Source organism: Bombina bombina, chromosome 4 (genome assembly GCF_027579735.1).
Source record: "Bombina bombina isolate aBomBom1 chromosome 4, aBomBom1.pri, whole genome shotgun sequence".
Classification (NCBI taxonomy): Eukaryota; Metazoa; Chordata; class Amphibia; order Anura; family Bombinatoridae; genus Bombina; species Bombina bombina.
Genome location: NC_069502.1, coordinates 909,149,294 through 909,171,903, shown reverse-complemented (window position 1 = coordinate 909,171,903; position 22,610 = coordinate 909,149,294). Strand labels below are relative to the sequence as shown.

Sequence of the window (22,610 nt, the reverse complement as noted above, 5' to 3'; positions counted from 1 at the left end):
GGCCTGCTTATAGTATCTCTCTCGCTCTATACGCAAATCCCAATAGTTAGGAACCAGCTATTTCAGCTACAAGCCTTATTTTCATTATATATTTTTGAGTAGAAATTCAGTTTAAAAAAGTTCTAATATGTATGACCACTCCAAAAAAAACTTTATCAACAATAAATTTAAATGTCACATCATTTTAACCCATACAAATATTATTATTTTTATTTTTTCAGGGATGTAGTTTGCCTACTCATGCACCAGAACATCTCTTTAAAACTATAGCATTTTACAAGTTTTAATACAGAACAATATTTTAAAGAAAGTAACATTAGTTAAAAATACTGGTGGTAAAATGCTCTGCATATTGTATATGTATATATTTACATACCTAGTGACTGGAAAAGTTCAGTCATTTTTGGATGATCCCAACATGTAGTTTGTGTTTGATGACTGCAAAATAAGAAATAAAGACATATAAACAAAATGACAGCATGTATATACATATATGTATATCAAATGTATTCATATGACACAATGTTACGGAAATTAGAGTCATCTGCAAAAAAACACTTAAATTGAACCATTTAACTGCTGAGCCATTTCCACCTCTGTGCTGAGCTGTTTTGGAGTTTTTAGATGCTGTTTGCAACTAAGTCTTACTGTAGGACATTTTTTCAGTGAGAAATCCACACATATCATATATTGTTTGTTTTTGTTTTAATCAGATCCAGAAAATTAACGCTATAGTCAAAAGAAGAAGGGATTATTTTAATATAAATAAGGGCTTTTGGGTAAAGTTATATAACTTTGATATGCACATAGGGGCTTCAAGTAGTCTCTACTTAAATAAATGCACATGTGATCACTAACCACGCACTTAGCTCTGAATCCCCCCCCCCCCCAGGTGATGAGATGTAGTCATTGCCTGTACTAAAGACACTGTGCAGATGACAACCATGTGTCATTATTCATAGTTAAAGGGTTAAAAAAACATTTAAAGGGACATTGTACTTGTGATTGTTCCATATAAAAGAGAATATTAAAATGTATTACTGTGCTAAGTAACCTTTTTTCCAGTTATCCTTGTTCCTATCAGCAGGCCGTTTCAGTATTCTGGTTGGGTAGCAACCTTATTTGTACTGGATATATTGTGATTGTGTGTGTGTATATATATATATAACTGCTGGGGGTTTTTTGTATTACACAATAGAAAATATTTAAAGAGACAGAAAACCCCAAAATGTTATTTTATGATTTTGGATAGAACATACAATTTTAAACAACTTTCCAATTTACTTCTATAATCAAATTTACTTCATTCTCTTGTTATCCTTTGCGGAAGGAACAGCACTGCACTACTGACAGCAAGATGAACACATCTAGTAAGCCAATCCCAGAAGACAAATGTGTACAGGCACCAATTAGCAGCTAGCTCCCACTAGTGTAGGATATGTGTGTATTCTTTTTCAACAAGGGAAACCAACAGAACAAAGCACATTTGAAAATAGAAGTGAATGTAAAAGTTTCTAAAGTTCACATGCTCTATCTGAATCATGCATTTTGACTTTCCTATCCCTTTAACTACTTTGCCCTTTTTAAAGAGGTTTCAAAATGACTGAAAATGACTCATGTTAATAATGTTGTATTTTTATTAGCAATTTAACCTGACACTGAGCATTTGATTAAATAAATTCATCAAAATGTAGAAGGGTCAATTAAACACAAAGCAGGAATGTCTTACAGCAAATGATTTACACTGCAAAGGAAAACAGGCTGAACATTTTAAATTAGCCTGTCCCCAAACTTCCAAATGCTTTGATCTACAGTAAATATATTATTCAAATGATATATTTGTACTGTCACATTTATCTCAACAGTCTAATTTACTATTAATTCATTTCATCAGCTTTATCTCTAATCAACTGATCTAGTAAAGTTATTATACATAGAGAATACATGAACAGCAGTATGATTATTATTGTCCTTTGTTATAAAGTACCCACACATTACAAACAGAAAATAAAACAAAACAAAATAGAAAAAGACCAGTATCAAAAAGGATTAACTCAACATTAAATCCTCCGAAAATACTTAAAGGGTCCAAAAACTGAATGCCACCCTAAACTCTCCTTCCACAAAAGGATAAACCCTTTGCAGGGGTTGAACAGGCAGTTATAAACAACTAATAGTGCACTAATAACGTGCTCTATAACAAATTATAGCATTTCCTAAACCTCAGAGAAATCTCATTTCCACCCCTTACCATAAACTATATTCATTTTGTAATGTAGCAATGCATTACCATTATTTATTTAAAGGAATAGTAAAGTCCAAATTAAACTTTCATGATTTAGATAAAGCACGTCATTTTAAACAACTTTCCAATTTACTTTTATCATAAAATTTGTTTTGTTCTCTTGGTATTCTTAGTTTAAAGCTAGACCGAGGTAGGCTCATATACTAATTCCTTAACCATTGAAGGCCTCCTCTTATATGAATGCATTTGACATTTTTTCACATCTAGAGGGCGTTAGTTCATGTGTTTCACATACATAACATTCACGCACGCACGCACGCACGCACAGTTATTTAACCTCTTAAGGACATATGACGGAATTTTTCCGTCATAAAACAATTGAGCAAACAGAAAGCCGTGTCCTTAAAGGGTTAAGACTCAGTACTAATTGCCTAAAAATGCAAGTCTGTCAAAAGATCTAAAATAAGGAGGCAGTCTGCAGAAGCTTAGATACATGGTAATTACAGAGGTAAAAAGTATATTTCTATAACAGTGATGGTTATGCAAAAAGGGATTGGTAGGTAAAGGGATTATATATCTTTTTAAACAAGAGAATTTTTGGTGTTTACTATCCCTTTAATGTAATGACTTTATATTAAAGCCAAGCTATGGCTTGTTTCCAATGAGCCGTTAAAGTGTCCGACAGCTAAAAGTAATTTACGGCTCCATTTTAGTACCAGGTTTCTATTGAAAAAGTTTCCGCTTTGCATGCAGTCGCTCTTTTCGTGTAGGTGTAAGTTAGCGTTGTGTTAACACTTCCACCCGTTGCCTGATTTCTAAAACATTAATAGATTACTATGGTAACCCGACCTTACACTACACTCGATTGCATATACGGCGCCGCATACAAGTGCAGCGCGTATATTTTCCCCGTCGCTCACTGTTAAAATCAAATCAAACTGTTAACGCATGCACAATATCTACCTCTTAACCGCAACCCCCCCACCACAATAACTAATGTATTAACCCCAATCTGCCATTAACCCACATCGCAATTAACCTAATAAATCTAATAAACCCTAAACCGCCAAGCCCCACATAGTAATTAACCTAATAAATCTATTAACCCCTAAACCGCCAAACCCCCACAAAGCAATTACCTAGTTAAGCTATTAACTCCTAAACCACCAACCCCACACAACGCAAATAACAAAATAAATTACTTAGCCCCTTAACCTAAAAACCCCTAAATTAACCCCCATTACATTAATTTAAAAACATCCTAAATTACAATAAAAATAAAAATCGTAACATTAATTTAAAAATTAAGCCTAAAATTAAATTACAATAATTAAATCTAAAATTACAAAAAATACAAGACTAAAATTACAGAAAAAAATAAAGCAAATTATCCAAAATAAAAAAATTAAAGCTAATCCCTATGAAAATATTATCCAAAATAAAAACACCCCCTAATCTAAACTAAACTACCAATAGCCCTTAAAAGGGCCTTTTGTAAGGCATTGTCCTAAATTAAACAGCTATTTTACCTTAAAAAATACTAAGTGCCCCCTCAAACAGTAAAACCCCCCAAAATAAAAAAAAAACTAACACTAAAAAATCCTAAACTACCCATTGCCACTAAAAAGGCATTTGTATGGGCATTGCTCTTAAAAGGGCATTCAGCTCTTTTTCAGTGCCCAAAATCCCTAATCTAAAAAAATATTTAAAAAAAACCAAAAACCTAACTCTAAACCCCAAATAGGTACTCACCTTTCCTGAAGTGGAGAAGGTCCTCTTCCAGGCGGCGGTGAAGTCTTCTTGGAGCCGGCTACAGCTTCCATCTTCATCCAGGACCAACCTGGCAGATGACCGCAGAACTGAAGACTGCAGAACTGAAGCCAATAGGATTTCAGTAGCTCTCATCCTATTGGCTGATTTGAATTTGAAGATCCAAATCAGCCAATAGGAATTCAAGTGACGCCAGTTTTAAACGCGTACCTTGCATTTAATCCTCAGTGTGCGGCGGTGATCGTACGAAGAGGATCCTCCATGCTCCATGGCTACGCGATCCAAGGTCTTCAGTTCTGCGGTCAACTTTGCTCCGTGCCGGCTTGGTCCTAGATGAAGATGGAAGATGTCACCGGCTACAAGAAGACTTCACCGCCGCCTGGAATAGGACCTTCTCCGCCGGACTTCAGGAACGGTAAATACCTATTTGTGGCTTAGAGCTAGGTTTTATTTTTGGGCTTTTTTTATTATTTTTTTAGATTAGGGATTTTAGGCACTGAAAAAGATCTGAATGCCCTTTTAAGGACAGTAAAAGAGCTGAATGCCCTTTTAAGGACAGTAAAAGAGCTGAATGCCCTTTTAAGGACAGTAAAAGAGCTGAATGCCCTTTTAAGGGCAGTAAAAGAGTGGAATGCCCTTTTAGGGCAATGCCCATACCAATGCCCCTTTAGGGGCAATGGGTAGTTTAGGATTTTTTAGTGTTAGGTTAATTATAGATTTAATTATTGTAATTTAATCTTAGGTTTAATTTTTAAATTAATGTTACGATTTTTATTTTAATTTAGGATTTTTTATTTTAACCCCTTAATGACCGGACCATTTTTCAATTTTCTTACCCTTAATGATAATGGCTATTTTTACATTTCTGCAGTGTTTGCGTTTAGCTGTAATTTTCCTCTTACTCGTTTACTGTACCCACACATATTATATACCGTTTTTCTCGTCATTAAATGGACTTTCTAAAGATACCATTATTTTCATCATATCTTATAATTTACTAAAAAAAAAATGATAAAATATGAGGAAAAAATGGAAAAAACACACTTTTTCTAACTTTGACCCCCAAAATCTGTTACACATCTACAATCACCAAAAAACACCCATGCTAAATAGTTTATACATTTTGTCCTGAGTTTAGAAATACCCAATGTTTACACGTTCTTTGCTTTTTTTGCAATTTATGGGGCAATAAATACAAGTAGCACTTTGCTATTTCCAAACCACTTTTTTTCAAAATTAGCGCTAGTTACTTTGGAACCCTGATATCTGTCAGGAATACCTGAATATCCCTTGACATGTATATATTTTGTTTTAGAAGACATCCCAAAGTATTGATCTAGGCCCATTTTGGTATATTTCATGCCACCATTTCACCGCCAAATGCGATAAAAAAAAAAAAAAGTTCACTTTTTCACAAATTTTGTCACAAACTTTAGGTTTCCCACTGAAATTATTTACAAACAGCTTCTGCAATTATGGCACAAATGGTTGGAAATGCTTCTCTAGGATCCCCTTTTTCAGAAATAACAGACTTATATGGCTTTGTGGTTGCTTTTTGGTAATTAGAAGGCCGCTAAATGCCGCTGCGCACCACACGTGTTTTATGCCCAGGAGTGAAGGGGTTAATTAGGTAGCTTGTAGGGAGCTTGTAGGGTTAATTTTAGCTTTAGTGTAGTAGACAACCCCAAGTATTGATCTAGGCCCATTTTGGTATATTTTATGCCACCATTTCACCGCCAAATGCGAGCAAATACATTTTTTTTTTTAAATTTTTCATAATTTTAGGTTTCTCACTGAAATTATTTACAAACAGCTTGTGCTATTATGGCAGAAATTGTTGTAAAAGCTTCTCTGGGATCCCCTTTGTTCAGAAATAGCAGACTTATATGGCTTTGGCTTTGCTTTTTGGTAATTAGAAGGCCACTAAATGCTGCTGCGCACCACACGTGAATTATGCGCAGCAGTGAAGGGGTTAAATTAGGTAGCTTGTATGGAGCTTGCAGGGTTAATTTTAGAGATCAGCCTCCCACCTGACACATCCCACCCCCTGATCCCTCCCAAACAGCTCTCTTCCCTCCCCCACCCCACAATTGTTCCCGCCATCTTAAGTACTGGCAGAAAGTCTGCCAGTACTAAATAAAAGTTTTTTTGTTTTTTTTTAAATAAAAATAATAAAATATTTTATTTGTGATGGACCCCTGCCTTAGCACCAACCTCCCTGATCCCCCCCTCCAGATCTCTAACCCTCTCCCCTACCTAATTACCGCCATCTTGGGTACTGGCAGCTGTCTGCCAGTACCCAGTTTGGCCCCACAAACCAAAGTATTTTAATTTTATTTATTTTTATTATAACTTTTATTTTTATTTTTGATTATTTCTGTAGTGTAGCAGCCCCCCCACAATACCCCCACCCAGATTTTTTTATATGTAAAAAAAAAAACAAAAAAAAAACAAAAAACTTTTTTTTCCCCTTCCTTCATTGGTGTCAGTGTGGCTAATGTGTGCACGTGCGCCCCTGTGCACGTCCCCCCCGTGCACACGCACCCCGTGCATGTGCACGCGCGCATCGCTCCCTCCTCCCACCCGGACAACGGCACCATCGGCAGCATCGCTACCGGTGCAGAGAAGGCCACAGAGTGGCTCTCTCTGCATCGGAGGCTTGTAAAGGGGTATTGCAGGATGCCTCCATATCGAGGCATCACTGCAATACCCTCAGAGCTGCTGGAAGCGATTGTGATCACTTCCAGCACTCTGTTAGACAACTGACGTACCAGGTACGTTTATTGTCATTAACAGTTAGTTTTTGCATGACGTACCTGGTACGTCAGTTGTCATTAAGGGGTTAATTGTAATTTAGTATTTTTTAAATTAATGTAATGGGGTTAATTTAGGGGATGTTAGGTTAGGGGGCTTAGTGATTAGTTATTTACGTTGTTGAGCATGGCGGATTAGGGGTTAATAGTTTTAATAGCTATTTTGCGCTGTGGGGCATGGCGGATTAGGGGTTAATAGTTTTAATAGCTAGTTTGCTTTGTGGGGCATGGCGGTTTTAGTGGTTAATAAATTTATTATAAGTTGTGATGTGGGAAGGATGGCGTATAGAGGGGTTTTGACATGTCGGGTTAGATTTCATTAGGAAACAGGTCTCAAAGAGCACCTTTTTCCTGTTTTACACCTAGTTGAGCTGGGTGTAATTTTTGTTACTGTATCGACAGGCATTGGAAACCAGGTATAATTTAAAGATTAGCGGGTTCTGATACTTTGTATGGACACGATAATATTTTCGGCAGCTGGTGTCCGGTTGCCGAAATTGAGTTTTAAACGGGCCGTTGGAAGCAGTCGGTGAACGATATTGCTTCCGACAGTTTATTTAACTGTTTGCGATCGCACGCAAACCGAATTACGGCTCAATGGAAACGAGCCCTTAGATCATACAATTTAAAAGTCTCTGAGCAAATATTATAATTGATAAATTGATATTTTAAAGTTATAACAAAAAAAATAACTGTCCCACCTGGCAAAACACAATTAAGATTTTTGATGGCATTTTCCAATAATTTAAAACAGAATTTGAATAATAAAATTCCACAAAAATATTGATTTGTATAATCATCAAAAGCATGATAAAAAGACAATGCAAAAGCACTTAGTCTGAACTTCAAATGAGTAGTAGATTTTTTTCAGACAAATCTCAGTTATGTCTATTTCCACTCCCCCTCTATCATATGACAGCCATCAGCCAATCACAAATGCATATAAGTATATTCTGTGACTTCTTGCACATGCTCAGTAGGAGCTGGTGTCTCAGAAATTGTAAATATAAAAAATGCACATTTTGTTAGTGGAAGTAAATTGGAAAATTGATTAAAATTGCTTGCTTTATCCGAATCATAAAAGTTTAAATTTTGAATTAAGTGTCCCTTTAATAGTAATGTAAAATTAATATTTAAAGCTCTGTCGTATTGTGTGCAACACAAGTGGCTTGTCCCTGTACATATCAACGTAAAAAACATAAATCTTAAAGTCCAGTGTTGTATTTTGTAATAGTAACTGAGATAATGATATGCAAATCTATCTATCTGCTAGTCTCATTGCCAACTACAACACAGTAGAATTAATAATCAGTAATGCAGTGGCAAAGCCTTCTGGGCAATAAGCCACAAAATGAGCACGAGTGAACTAAAGTACATATGGCACTTTCATTGTATTATAAGGGAACACATGACACTCTGAAAAGAAATGTTAACACTATTTTACATTATATAGTTTAAGATGATCTTTCCTTTCCATTAAAAACATTAAAACATGATTTTTAAACATTGGGAAAAAAATGTTCAGCTCAGTTGATGATATTATTATTTCTAATCATTATGAAAGTTAATTGGTTAAGTGTTTTTTTTTTTTCCTATAAACAAATTTGTGCATTTGATAGCTTAATTAACAATTATAAATAACAGACAATGTTATAATATAGCAAAGAATTACATTGCCTCCACCAGGCTACTTCATAAAACCACCCAGCTGGCAAAATCGTCTATAGAGACCACCAAAATAGATAGATAGATAGATAGATAGATAGGTAGAGAGAGAGAGACAGGTAGAGAGATGGATAGGTAGAGAGAGAGAGACAGGTAGAGAGATGGATAGGTAGAGAGAGAAAGACAGGTAGAGAGATGGATAGGTAGAGAGAGGGACAGGTAGAGAGAGGGACAGGTATAGAGAGATATAAGTAGAGAAAGAGATGGGTAGAGAGAGAGAGGTAGAGAGAGAGAGATAGGTAGAGAGAGAGAGAGATAGGTAGAGAGAGAGATAGGTAGAGAGAGAGAGAGAGAGAGATAGGTAGAGAGAGAGAGAGAGAGATAGGTAGAGAGAGAGAGATAGGTAGAGACATAGGTAGAGAGAGAGAGAGAGATAGGTAGAGAGAGAGATAGGTAGAGAGAGAGAGATAGGTAGAGAGAGAGAGAGAGAGATAGGTAGAGAGAGATAGAGAGATAGGTAGAGAGAGAGATAGGTAGAGAGAGATAGAGAGATAGGTAGAGAGAGAGAGAGATAGGTAGACAGATATATATAGGTAGAGAGAGATATAGGTAGAGAGAGATATAGGTAGAGAGAGATATAGGTAGAGAGAGAGATAGGTAGAGAGAGAGATAGGTAGAGAGAGAGATAGGTAGAGAGAGAGATAGGTAGAGAGAGATATAGGTAGAGAGAGAGATAGGTAGAGAGAGAGATAGGTAGAGAGAGAGAGATAGGTAGAGAGAGAGAGATAGGTAGAGAGAGAGAGATAGGTAGAGAGAGAGATAGGTCGAGAGAGAGAGATAGGTAGAGAGAGAGAGAGATAGGTAGGTAGAGAGAGAGATAGGTAGAGAGAGAGATAGGTATAGGTGAATAGGTAGATGGATAGAGATAGAGATAAACAGATAGATAACGAATACATGGATGGATAGATATAAATAGACAGATATCAGCAAATAAGTAAAAACATTGTATATTTTCCTATACGTAATATTGATTAGTAACTGGTTTTTTTTTAAAAAAACATGCCACGGTAGTCATGAGGCAAATCAGAAAATAAGATCTGATCCTCTTATGCTGGCTAAATGCTTGGTTTTCCAGGTGAAGTGTACACCTACTACAGAGAAGAAGATATCAAATTAATTTATCAAGCAACCAATTTAATAAAGAGAATTGTGCCATTTTTCTGCGTTGAAGATGCGACTGAAGAACTCTCCAAGAACTCTCTCACAAACTTGAGTTACTCTTTAAAATGCAGACATCAAGCCTAAAATATAGCTTTTTGCATCTTGCCAGCAAGGTGTCTGTTCCTAGATCAATATTGATTGAGACAGATGAATAGAACAGAAACCTTATCTTTAAAGAAATTGTTTTCATTACATTATCATTCTGGCTGCCTTTCAAACATGTTGAACTATAGTGTGCACAACTAATCTTTTGACAGATGCTCAACAAAAATCAATTTAGTCTCTTATTAAACTTGCAAATGAACCTAATTTATAATGAGGTTACAAAAGGAAGAAAGGCATTACATAAGGACTAGCCATTACAGAGAAGATGCATTGTTTTCTTTGCTATTCAATAAGTAAGCAGCTTTTTAAATACGGTTTGTGGTGACAGAGACAGATTAAGTTCAGAGATAATTTCCTACTTAAAGTTCAAATATTCAGACAGAGATTCAAGAATCTGGTTGTCAACTTTTACGCCATATTAAATTGATTACTGTCGACAAGTGCGGAGCTGCCAAGTCACACAATCAGCTAGTATGACACAATATTTGAAATTCTTTCTGTAGACAACATTATGGATACTTTTTAAAGGGACATTAAACACTAAATAAATGCTAGATAGAATGATGCATTCAAAGAAAAGATTAGTCTATGACTAACATGTAGATGTATTTTTTTAAAGTTTCATTAGTTGTTTAAAAAGTGACAAAATAAATGTAAAGTTTTAGTGTCTATAAAACACTGGGAGCTGCCATGTTGTAACTTGTGTTACCTTCTCTGCTGTGGCCAATTAGGGTCAGTTATAAATAGGTCACTAGAGTGTGCAGCCAATGGTTGTGCTGGATTTATCAGTGTTCTGCACTTCCATTTCTAACAGGAACTGAAAAGCTCACAATTTCAGAATGGGATTACAGGCAAATAGATCAAAATAAATAATTAAAGTATATTGCAGAGTTGTTTTATTATATACAATTTATAATTTTATATTACCATCTCTAAGTGTTTAATGTCCCTTTAAATTAATATCCAGTTGTGCAAATGTTTGTCAACTAGTTTAGACAACTGTAAAGTAACCTTTTAAAGGGTCAGAAAACCCCAAATTTTCTATCATGATTTGGATAGAACATACAATTTTAAACAACTTTCCAATTTACTTCTATTATCAAATTTGCTTCATCGTCTTGTTATCCTTTGCTGAAGGAACAGCATTCCACTACTGGCAGCTAGCTGAACACATCTTGTTAGCCAATCACAAGAGACAAATGTGTGTGCAAGTACCAATCAGCAGCTATCTGCCACTAGTGTGGGATTTGTGTGTATTCTTTTGCAACAAGGGATACCAAGAGAACAAAGCATATTTGAAAATAGAAGTGAATTTAAAATGATCTTAAAATGACATGCTCTCTCTTAACACAAGTTTAATTTATCCTAAATTAAAGGTAAAACAACAGGAATGTGATAACGATTTGTAAGTTGCAATTATTTTTTCTTGCACAACACTTTCTGCGTAATCAACAACTGAATAAAAAGTCAACGCAAACGCACTTACTCTAATTTCAAATGAGCAGACATTTGTTCTAACAAATTTAAAAATTGACTTTATCTTAAAGGACTGTAAAATGAAAATATACAGTTTGCAAGTCATTTATAGTGATTTAGCAAGCATGTCACACCAACACAAATGTTAAATATTACTTGATTAATGGTTATCACGATCCTTTCCATATCAAGCTATGTATTCTACATCAGTGATTTGCAACCTTTTTTGCTGTGGCACACTTTTTTACATTAAAAAAATCCTGCGGCACACCACCATCCCAAAATTTTACAAAATCACACATTGTAGCCTTACAGTGGGGCAAAAAAGTATTTAGTCAGCCACCAATTGTGCAAGTTCTCCCACTTAAGAAGATGAGAGAGGCCTGTAATTTTCATCATAGGTATACCTCAACTATGAGAGACAAAATGTGGAAACAAATCCAGACAATCACATTGTCCGATTTGGAAAGAATTTATTTGCATATTATGGTGGAAAATAAGTATTTGGTCACCTACAAACAAGCAAGATTTCTGGCTCTCACAGACCTGTATCTTCTTCTTTAAGAGGCTCCTCTGTCCTCCACTCATTACCTGTATTAATGGCACCTGTTTGAACTTGTTATCAGTATAAAAGACACCTGTCCACAACCTCAAACAGTCACACTCCAAACTCCACTATGGTGAAGACCAAAGAGCTGTTGAAGGACACCAGAAACAAAATTATAGACCTGCACCAGGCTGGGAAGACTGAATCTGCAATAGGCAAGCAGCTTGGTGTGAAGAAATCAACTGTGGGATCAATAATTAGAAAATGGAAGACATACAAGACCACTGATAATCTCCCTCGATCTGGGTCTGATCTCACCCCGTGGGGTCAAAATGATCACAGGAACAGTTAGCAAACATCCCAGAACCACACGGGGGGACCTAGTGAATGACCTACAGAGAGCTGGAACCAACGTAACAAAGGCTACCATCAGTAACACACTACGCCGCCAGGGACTCAGATCCTGCAGTGCCAGACGTGTCCCTCTGCTTAAGCCAGTACATGTCCGGGCCCGTCTGAAGTATGCTAGAGAGCATTTGGATGGTCCACAAGCGGATTGGGAGAATGTCATATGGTCAGATGAAACCAAAGTAGAACTGTTGGTAGAAACACAACTTGTCATGTTTGGAGGAGAGAGAATGCTGAGTTGCAACCAAAGAACATCATACCTACTGTGAAGCATGGGGGTGGCAACATCATGCTTTGACCCGTGTACATGAAAGAATGAATTGGGCCATGTATCGTGAGATTTTTAAGTGAAAACCTCCTTCCATCAGCAAGGGCATTGAAGATGAAACGTGGCTGGGTCTTTCAGCATGACAATGATCCCAAACACACTGCCCGGGCAAGGAAGGAGTGACTTCGTAAGAAACATTTCAAGGTCCTGGAGTGGCCTAGCCAGTCTCCAGATCTCAACCCCATAGAAAACCTTTGGAGGGAGTTGAAAGTCTGTGTTGCCCAGCGACAGCCCCAAAACATCACTGCTCTAGAGGAGATCTGCATGCAGGAATGGGCCAACATACCAGCAACAGTGTGTGACAACCTTGTGAAGACTTACAGAAAACGTTTGACCTCTGTCATTGCCAACAAAGGATACATAACAAAGTATTGAGATGAACTTTTGATATTGAACAAATACTTATTTTCCACCATAATTTGCAAATAAATTCTTTCCAAATCAGACAAAGTGATTGTCTGGATTTGTTTCCACATTTTGTCTCTCATAGTTGAGGTATACTTATGATGAAAATTACAGGCCTCTCTCATCTTCTTAAGTGGGAGAACTTGCACAATTGGTGGCTGACTAAATACTTTTTTGCCCCACTGTATACAGGATATATATATATATATATATATATATATACACGCACACACACACTGTGCTGTGCTGTCATGCCATGCCTCCTACAAACTATACATGACATAATGATTGTCTGTGAATGAATGTCAATGTCATGGTTGTAAATGCCTGAAGAGCCTGTCACATACCTCCCAATATTTCAAAATTTGAAAGAGGGACACCCCTGCACTGTTGTCAGTCTGCCGCGGCACACCTGAGGATCTCTCACGGCACACTAGTGTGCCACGGCACACTGGTTGAAAAACACTGTTCTACATGATTAAAATTTAGCAACACATCAACATGCAACTGTATCACTGTACATTTTCATTAGTATTAGGAAGCTGGGTAATGGTTTAATTTGCTTATAATTAATATCTTTTTATTTTCAAAATATACTGCTCACAAAATGGTATATTTCAATGACTCAACACTGAAATTAATATTTTGATCTATCGGACATATAGATATTTCAAGCACATTACCAAAATCTATTACTGCATTTGGACCTGTGTATATTTCCTAATTAAAACCCTTTTAATTCCAATATGATTTATGCATTTTTAATCCATAAATCATGTATCTTTTTTTAACTTCCCAATTAGAAATTTTGGTCTTAAAGGGACATTAAACCCACATTTTTTTATTTCATGATTCAGATAGAGAATACCATTTTAAAAAACTTTCTAATTTACTTCTATTATCTAATTTGGTTCATTCTCTAGATATTCTTTCCTGAAAAGCATATCTAGATAGGCTCAGTAGCTTCTGATTGGTGGCTGCACATAGATGCCTCATGTGATTGGCTCACCAATGTGCATTGCTATGTCTTTAACAAAGTATATACAAAGATTGCAGCAAATTAGATAAAAGAAGTAAATTGGAATGTTGTTTAAAATTGTATTCTCTATCTGAACCGTGAAATAATTTTTGGGTTTAATGGCCCTTTAAAGGAGCATAAGAGAGCAAAAACAAAATGCTCTAATGTGTGTAAATCATTTTATTATTGCATATAACTATGAGTTTAAAATATAGCTAATATATATCTGCATGGTAGCAATGTGCTACTGGGAGCTAGCTAAACACATCTGATGAGCCAATGAGAAGAGGAATGTGTGTACAGTCACCAATCACCAGCTTGCTCCCAGTGTGCACTGCTGCACCTGAGCCTTCCTATGTACGCTTTTCAACAAAAGATACCAGGAGAATGAAATAAATTTGATACTGGAAATAACTTGAGAAGTCTTAAAATTGCATGTTCTATCAGAATCCTAAAAGTTTAATTTTTACTTTTATATCTCATTACGATGAGAAATGTTTAAACGAACACCAAACCCAACATTTTTATATAATTCAGATAGAGAATAACATTTTAAACAACATACCAATTTACTTCTACTATCCAATTTGATTAATTCTCTTGGTATCCTTTGTTGAAGGAGCAACAGTGAACTAATGGGAGGTGAGCCAAGAGGTACATATAGAGGTATACCTGATTGGTAAGAACCTCTAGAAGTTATTACCCATAACACAACAGCGGCCCAGAACTGTTTAAAACACAGAAAACAAGGTTGGCAGAACACATTCAGTTAATTTATTAAAGGGACATAAAACCCACATTCTTTCTATTATGATTCAGATAGAACAAACAATTTTAAACAACTTTCCAATGTACTTCTTTTTGTTGTAAAGCAGGAAGGTAAACTCAGGAGTGTGCACGTATCTACACCACTATAGACTCGATTTATCAAAGCCCTACGGCTGCAAGTTCTCACGAGAACTTGCTCGCCGTAATTTAACAAGCAGCGGACCGCCGCTTCCCTAACCTCTTCTCCACCTCTAAGGTGGCGAAATTCAATCTCTGTGGTCGAGTCCGACCGAGGAGATTGACAGCTCCTGCCCGCGCGTGATTGGCTGTGCGCGGGCAGGGGGCGGGATTGCATGCAAGCTCAAAATTGCGCTTGTGTGCAATGCTGATTACCTGCGGGCAAGCTGAGGCGTACATGGGCGTGTATACGCACCCCTGTCCGCCTAAGCTTTGATGAATCTAGCCCTATATAGCAGCAGTTTTGCAACATTGATCTACATTAGCAAGAGCACGAGATAGCAGCACTACTTCCTGTCATGCAGAGCTCAGACATGTGAACGCTACCTATCTAGATAGCTCTTCAACAAAGAACAACATTAGAACGAAGCAAATTTGATAACAGAAGTAAATTAGCGAATACAATTTTTAAAAATTTCCAATTTATTTCTGTTATCAAATTTGCTTTGTTCTAATGTTGTTCTTTGTTGAAGAGCTATCTAGATAGGCAGCGTTCACATGCCTGAGCACTACATAACAGTAAATAGTTCTGCTATCAGTAGGGCCTCATATCAACGCCTCTTTAAATAAAATTACTCATCAAGTAGAGCAGTTTCTCAATGTATTTATGCAATTAAATTCTAGCTGAGAAAACTATAGTGTCATGGGCCATTGCTTTCATTTTTGGGGTAATCGCTTTCCTATCTCTCGAGATAACTGAACTGTGTAATGAGCAGATTAAAAAACAAAAAAACAGATAAATAGAATTAGTAACTGATAGCGCTAGGGAGCACAGGCAGAAACAAACAGGAAATCAGCATTAAGCGCCTCTGGATTTGTGGGGGTGATACATTTTTTAAATAACTTACTTTTTTCCCTAATATAATGTTGCTTACTGAGCTGATTATATTTATGTTTGATCCCCACTTAGGATAATAAAATAGACAGAAAATTGCAAAAAAAAAAATGGTGTATTATGTTAGATCATATTATTGCTGCACTATTGCTTGCATACATGTGTGTGTGAGGAGATGGTTTATGTTGTACATTTTATGTAATTTATGCCTTATTTCATTCAAAGTAGAAAACATTTTAGATCAGCAGCTTGGTAATTGTTTGCTTTGTTTTCTAAGCCATTTCAATCGATGAGAAACTGAGTTAGAAAAACAGTTTAAATAAGAAAGGAGGATATAATTTAGTTAAATACAAAAAAAATATATAAGAAACACAGGTATTAAAGAAACTTTAAGGGCTAGATTACAAGTGGAGCGCAGCATTTTTTTGCGAGGGTTTTCGTGATCGTTTGCGGTCCTTTTTAATTGCGCTAATATTATAAGTAGAACTAAATTTACGCTAGAATCCGTACTGCGATTTTAGAGCTGTGGTTAACTGTTTTGCTAAATTTAAAAAGTTGCACAAAACACTTAAAAAATGAATTACAAAGTACAGTTACACTCATAATAACACTGTCTAATAAACATTTATCTAAAAAAATATTGCACACAATGAAGGGCTCAAAGATATGAGATATCGGGTGTTATACAAATACATCTTTAGCAATGTACAGTATGTATGTATCTCAATGTTAAAGTCCTTTGGCAGCTTTTTTTTCTTTATGTATGTGTGTGTGTGTGTGTATATATATATATATATATATATATATATATATATATATACACACACACATATATACAGGTGGCCCTCGGTTTATGCCGGTTCAATTTGCGCCGTTTCAGAATAACTTTTTTTATAGTCATGGGACTGCTATTGAAATGCATTAAAAATCAGTGCTTTAATTAAAATAGCCAGTAAGTGGAGCTGTCTGCTTGTGTTTCAGCAAAATTAAGCTAGTTTAACAGCCTGAAATTGAGCTGTGTACACAGATCAGACAAGACCTATTGAGCAAGATCTTGCAGCCACCTCCCTATTATCTTCCTGTCCAGCTGCTTGAGATGAGGGTGCCTAACTGCCTATTAATCACTGCAGATTGAAATGTATAGAATAGGTGCAGAACCAATATTATCTAACATGCTAACAATGCAGAGAACTGATTGCAGAAAAATGCAAGTAAAAACACGTTTTTGTTCATTAAACTTAGTTTGATGATGATGGAGTCTGTTGTGTAATTATTTAATTAAGTGCTGTTAGCAAATGTTTTTGTTCATTAAACTTAGTTTAATTATATATTCTGTGGTGTGTGATTATTTTATACTGTTTATAATGCTGTTAAGCATTTAAAGTCTTCATTTCAAAGCTTTAAAAATAATGTATTAGGTGTTACTTATGTCAATTTTGAAAGGGGCCTGGAACCTAATTCCCTCACTTCCCATTGACTTACATTATAAACTGGGTTTCAATTTACAACAGTTTCTATTTACAACCATTCCTCCTGGAACCTAACCCTGGCGTAAACTGAGGGCTACCTGTATACACACACAGTATCTCACAAAATTGAGTACACCCCCTCACATTTTTGTAAATATTTTATTATATCTTTTCATGTGACAAAACTGAAGAAATGACACTTTGCTAAAATGTAAAGTAGTGAGTGTACAGCCTGTATAACAGTGTAAATTTGCTGTCCCTCAAAGTAACTCAACACACAGCCATTAATGTCTAAACCGTTGGGAAGAAAAGTGTGTACACCCCTAAGTGGAAATGTCCAAATTGGGCCCAATTAGCTTTTTATCCCTCCCCGGGGTGAACTCGTTAGGGTTACAAGGGTTCAGGTGTGAATGGGGAGCAGGTGTGTTAAATTTGGTGTTATCGCTCTCACACTCTCTCATACTGATCACTGGAAGTTCAACATGGCACCTCATGGCAAAGAACTCTCTGAGGACCTGAAAAAAAGAATTGTTGCTCTACATAAAGATGGCTATAAGAAGATTGCCAAGACCCTGAAACTGAGCTGCAGCATGGTGGGCAAGACCATACAGTGGTTTCACAGGACAGGTTCCACTCAGAACAGGCCTCGCTATGGTCGGCCAAAGAAGTTGAGTGCACGTGCTCAGCTTCATATCCAGAGGTTGTCTTTGGGAAATCGAGGTATGATTGCTGCAGAGGTTGAAGGGGTGGGGTGTCAGCCTGTCAGTGGTCAGACCATACACCGCACACTGCATTAAATTGGTCTGCATGGCTGTAGTCCCAGAAGGAAGCCTCTTCTAAAGATGATGCACAAGAAAGCCAGCAAACATTTTGCTGAAGACAAGCAGACTAAGAACATGGATTACAGGAACCATGTCCTGTGGTCCGATGTGACCAAGATAAACTTATTTGGTTCAGATGGTGTCAAGTGTGTGTGGCGGCAAACAGGTGAGAAGTACAAAGACAAGTGTGTCTTGCCTAAAGTCAAGCATGTTGGTGGGAGTGTCATGGTCTGGGCCTGCATGAGTGCTACCGGCACTGGGGAGCTACAGTTCATTGAGGGAACCATGAATGCCAACATGTACTGTCACATACTGAAGCGGAGCATGATCCCCCTCTCTTTGGAGACTGGGCCGCAGGGCAGTATTCCAACATGATAACGACCCCAAACACACCTCCAAGACGACCACTGCCTTGCTAAAGAAGCTGAGGGTAAAGGTGATGGACTGGCCAAGGATGTCTCCAGACCTAAACCCTATTAAGCATCTGTGGGACATACTCAAATGGAAGGTGGGGGAACGCACATCCACGCAACATCCACCAGCTCCGTGATGTTGTCATGGAGGAGTGGAAGAGGACTCCAGTGGCAACCTGTGAAGCTCTGGTGAACTCCATGCCCAAGAGGGTTAAAGCCAGTGCTGGAAAATAATGGTGGCCACACAAAATATTGACACTTTGGGCCCATTTTGGACATTTCCAATTAAGGGTGTACTCACTTTTATTGCCATTAGACATTAATGGCTGTGTGTTGAGTTATTTTGAGGCTGTACACTCACTTCACTTTACATTGTAGCAAAGTGTCGTTTCTTCAGTGTTGTCACATGAAAATATATAATAACATATTTACAAAAATGTGAGGGGTGTACTCACTTTTGTGAGATACTGTATATGTATGTGTATATATATATATATATATATATATATATATATATATGTTTATGTATTTACAGTAAAAATTTCCCATTCCAGTGTTCTTCACATAGGGGAATATGTTCTATATATATATATATATATATATATATATATATATATATATATATATATATATATATATATATATTTTAAAAAAACATCAGATATATGTAGAAATATTTATTTTTGAATAAACAGAACATATTCCGTTACGTAAAGAACATTGGAAAATGAAATATTCATATTTTCATGTTGGGTTAGCGCTATTGAGAATATGTGATGGTGTTTGCATGAGAGAGTGGGGTGTTTTTTTCCAACTTTTCTCAATTGACTTCTATGGAAGAATGCGTGAACGCGATCGCAATTTTTTAATTTTTGCGCAAGTCTGGTTATCGTTGGAGAAAAAAATGTTTTCTTTCAACTTGTAATACCAGCGCAACCCAACTAGCGCAAAAATGAAAATTAGTGTAAGTGCAATAGCACTTACACTCATTTTAATTGAGCAGACTTATTTCTGACAAATTTGAAAATTTACATCAAATTGCTGGCCCTTTATTTCAGTGCTTTTGACAAACTTGCATTTTATGCTGACTCAAAAATAACTCCACTGGAGTAAGCACAATTTTATCTATATGGCACACATGAGCTAGTGCTGTCTAGCTGTGAAAAACTGTCAAAATGCACTGCGATAAGAGGCGGCCTTTAAGGGTATAAAAATTAGAATGAGCCTTCCTAGATGTAGCTTTCAACAAAGAATACCAAGAGAACAAAGCAAATTTGATGATAAAAGTAAATTAGGAACTTGTTTAAAATTGCATTTCCTATATGAATCATGAAAGTTTAGTTTTGATTTGACTGTAAAAAAACAAAGTTGTACTTCAAGGATATTAACAGTAGCACGTTTTTTGCCAACTGTAATTTTAAAAATATATACGCAAAGTTGTTCATTTTTCAGCTTTTAGTAGTAGTTTGCTTTTATTCTGTCATTTTTAGACCTTTGAGATTGTAGCCATTTTCAGATTCTCAGATTTGATTACACTTGGATTATATTAGGTTACCAGAACAAGGACACGTTAGATAAAGACTACAAACTTTTCACATAAAGAAACAGTTGAGTGCATAGTTGCTAAAAGTATTACTATTCATAAAACTTGCACTTAGGATACAACATTTTGTACTATTAACAATAAGTTCGGTAAGTATAAGAATAACAGGGTTACTGAGTGGACCAATAAAAATAAGGCAAACCGTATTTAAAGGGACACTCTAATAAAAAAATGACATGCTTTCTTAGATAATGCAATGTTGGCATTTTTGACCCTAGATAGTGTCAGACTTTCTATGTGTTGTGTTAGTATTTTTGTTTTGTAATTTTCCCTATGGGCTTTGAAACCATGCTGGTTTGGGGATAACTGCCCAAGTAACTGAAAGATGCAGCTGGCTGTAACTGCTGGTGAGTACTTGTGCTTGTTAGTTTTGTAGTGGCATGGGATGTGCACCCAGTCCGGTCTGAAAGTGCAGTCCATTCCTGTGTTTTGAATGTGTCTAGTGAAACTACAAATGGTCTGTGTCACCATAGTTTAAATCTCAGTTTGTTTGGTTGAAGGCATGTGTTGTATGGCTGGACGTTGGGCACCTTAACGTGGTCCTGGGTCTATCATTTGGCCAAATGCTGTAACTAAATCTTCCATATTGCTTTTAATCTAGTTGTGTGCATGCTAAAGAGTGCCAGACTTTCTATGTGCTGTGTTAATATTTTAGTTTTGTAATTTATTTCATACATTAATGTCCCTATATTTTTATTTCTTAGATATATTTGAAATAGTGATCTTTAATATGCATGATAAAAACCTGTTGAGTCAAATGCCTTATGTATTAAAGGTTTAGTATGTGAATTGTACAATGGCAATTTAAAAAATAATGGTATGCATAACAAATAAGGTTTATTACTAACTAGATATCAGATTAAATAAAACATTTAACTGTAGTGTTCTGTAATCATTAAACTACCTATTCCATACACATTTGGTTCTCAGATTTATTTATTCATTGGAAGACCATATTTGTACATACAGAAAGAAACAAAAAAATTAAATCTCAAATCTGTACAATCAGTAGGTATATTAGATCAATAATCATCATTAAAGGGTGCACAATTATATTATGGGGAGGTCATTTTAACCTTATTAAAGAAATATAATTAGCTAATTTTAGTGATTAGGGTTTTTCTGTATATAAAAATGGTTGAGCAGATCGAATAAACGAAAGAACAAATGAACGAACCAACAAAAGAACAAAAATAAAAAATTAAAGAAAGGACCAAAAAAAAGGAAAGAAGGAAAGAAAGAAAAGAGAAAATATCCAAAAATATAATAAAGTAAAATGCATCTAATTTTATGTTTTTTTTTCATTTATTTTACAAACGTCTTTATTGCTTTTCTAATATATGTACCACTGGATGTAATTTTTCCCCTAATACTGCACTGGCCTAATATATGAGCTATCTAAACTTAGCATGAGTTCCAACAAAATACTCAGCAACCATATGGAACAGAGAACAGAACAATTCAGACTATAAATCCAGCGTTCTCTAAGTCATTACGCATGGCTGCAGGTGCTAAGCAGCACCAAAAGAACAGATCCAACTGCTTTTCATACCCTATGGACAGAGTTGACAGCAAAACAAATCTCAAATGGTAGATACAGAACAGCTGTAAATTACTTTCAACTTAGAATAAAAAAAAAAATAAAGGCAAACTTATGCCTCAAAGATACATATTTACATGCACGTCCATCTCTTTTTGAAACACGAGCTCGGGTCTATATATTAATTATGAAAATAGACAGTTGTATAATTACAATTTCTACAAAAGTATTTCAGCAGCTGTCAGTGCTTGTAGTAAAAACCTCTGAGGATTCTATTATTGCAATTTAATATGCAACTTTGAAGTAGTACATTTTTATGACTAGTATGTACATTGTAACATCATCAAAACAGACAAAGGTAATACCTTGAGGTTCTCTGAAATATATTATGAATCACAGCAAGGTCTACCAGTTAAAAGGATTTTGGAGTATTTTAGTTTTTGTATTCATGCACAGTTAAGCACTATTTTGTAAAATATCTGCATGTTTAAACTGTTCTTTTGTTAGTGAAACATTTATCTTTTGCACTCTGGCAACAAAGCTTTTTTAGCATTGTAGTATTTTCTATGGTCTATGACTAAAGCGGCTTGACAGCCGAAACACGTAAGACTATCTCCTACCCTTGTTTTTATTTTTCAATTTTGCTTGTTTTATCTGATAATTAACAATAAAATAAGTTGCTGCTTTTATATATATTCACATCCATGCCCGCCTTTTTTTGTTAAGTATTATCTTTGGCATGGCCAGTTAGAGGCAGATATAAATGAGCTCCTACAATAAGCAAACAATTACTGAGTAGAATGTTTAGAGTTCAGACTCTAGCAGAATCCACTTCAACCCCTCAACTTTAAGAGGTAAAGGGACATTGTACTCAAAAATATTCACTCATTTGAAATAGTAGCATACAAACATGTTGACATTAT

General features: G+C 36.0%; 1 protein-coding gene across 5 annotated transcripts in view; it reads right to left on the bottom strand.

The window, feature by feature from the left end:
• The window catches only part of UTRN (utrophin), a 1,395,536-nt gene that overhangs the window by 291,110 nt on the left and 1,081,816 nt on the right, over nt 1-22,610 (bottom strand). For all 5 annotated transcript variants that reach the window (XM_053711837.1, XM_053711835.1, XM_053711836.1 and 2 more), the window contains one exon: nt 377-438. In XM_053711837.1, the coding sequence (XP_053567812.1) occupies nt 377-438 (62 nt within the window). The remainder of the gene's footprint in view (nt 1-376; nt 439-22,610) is intronic.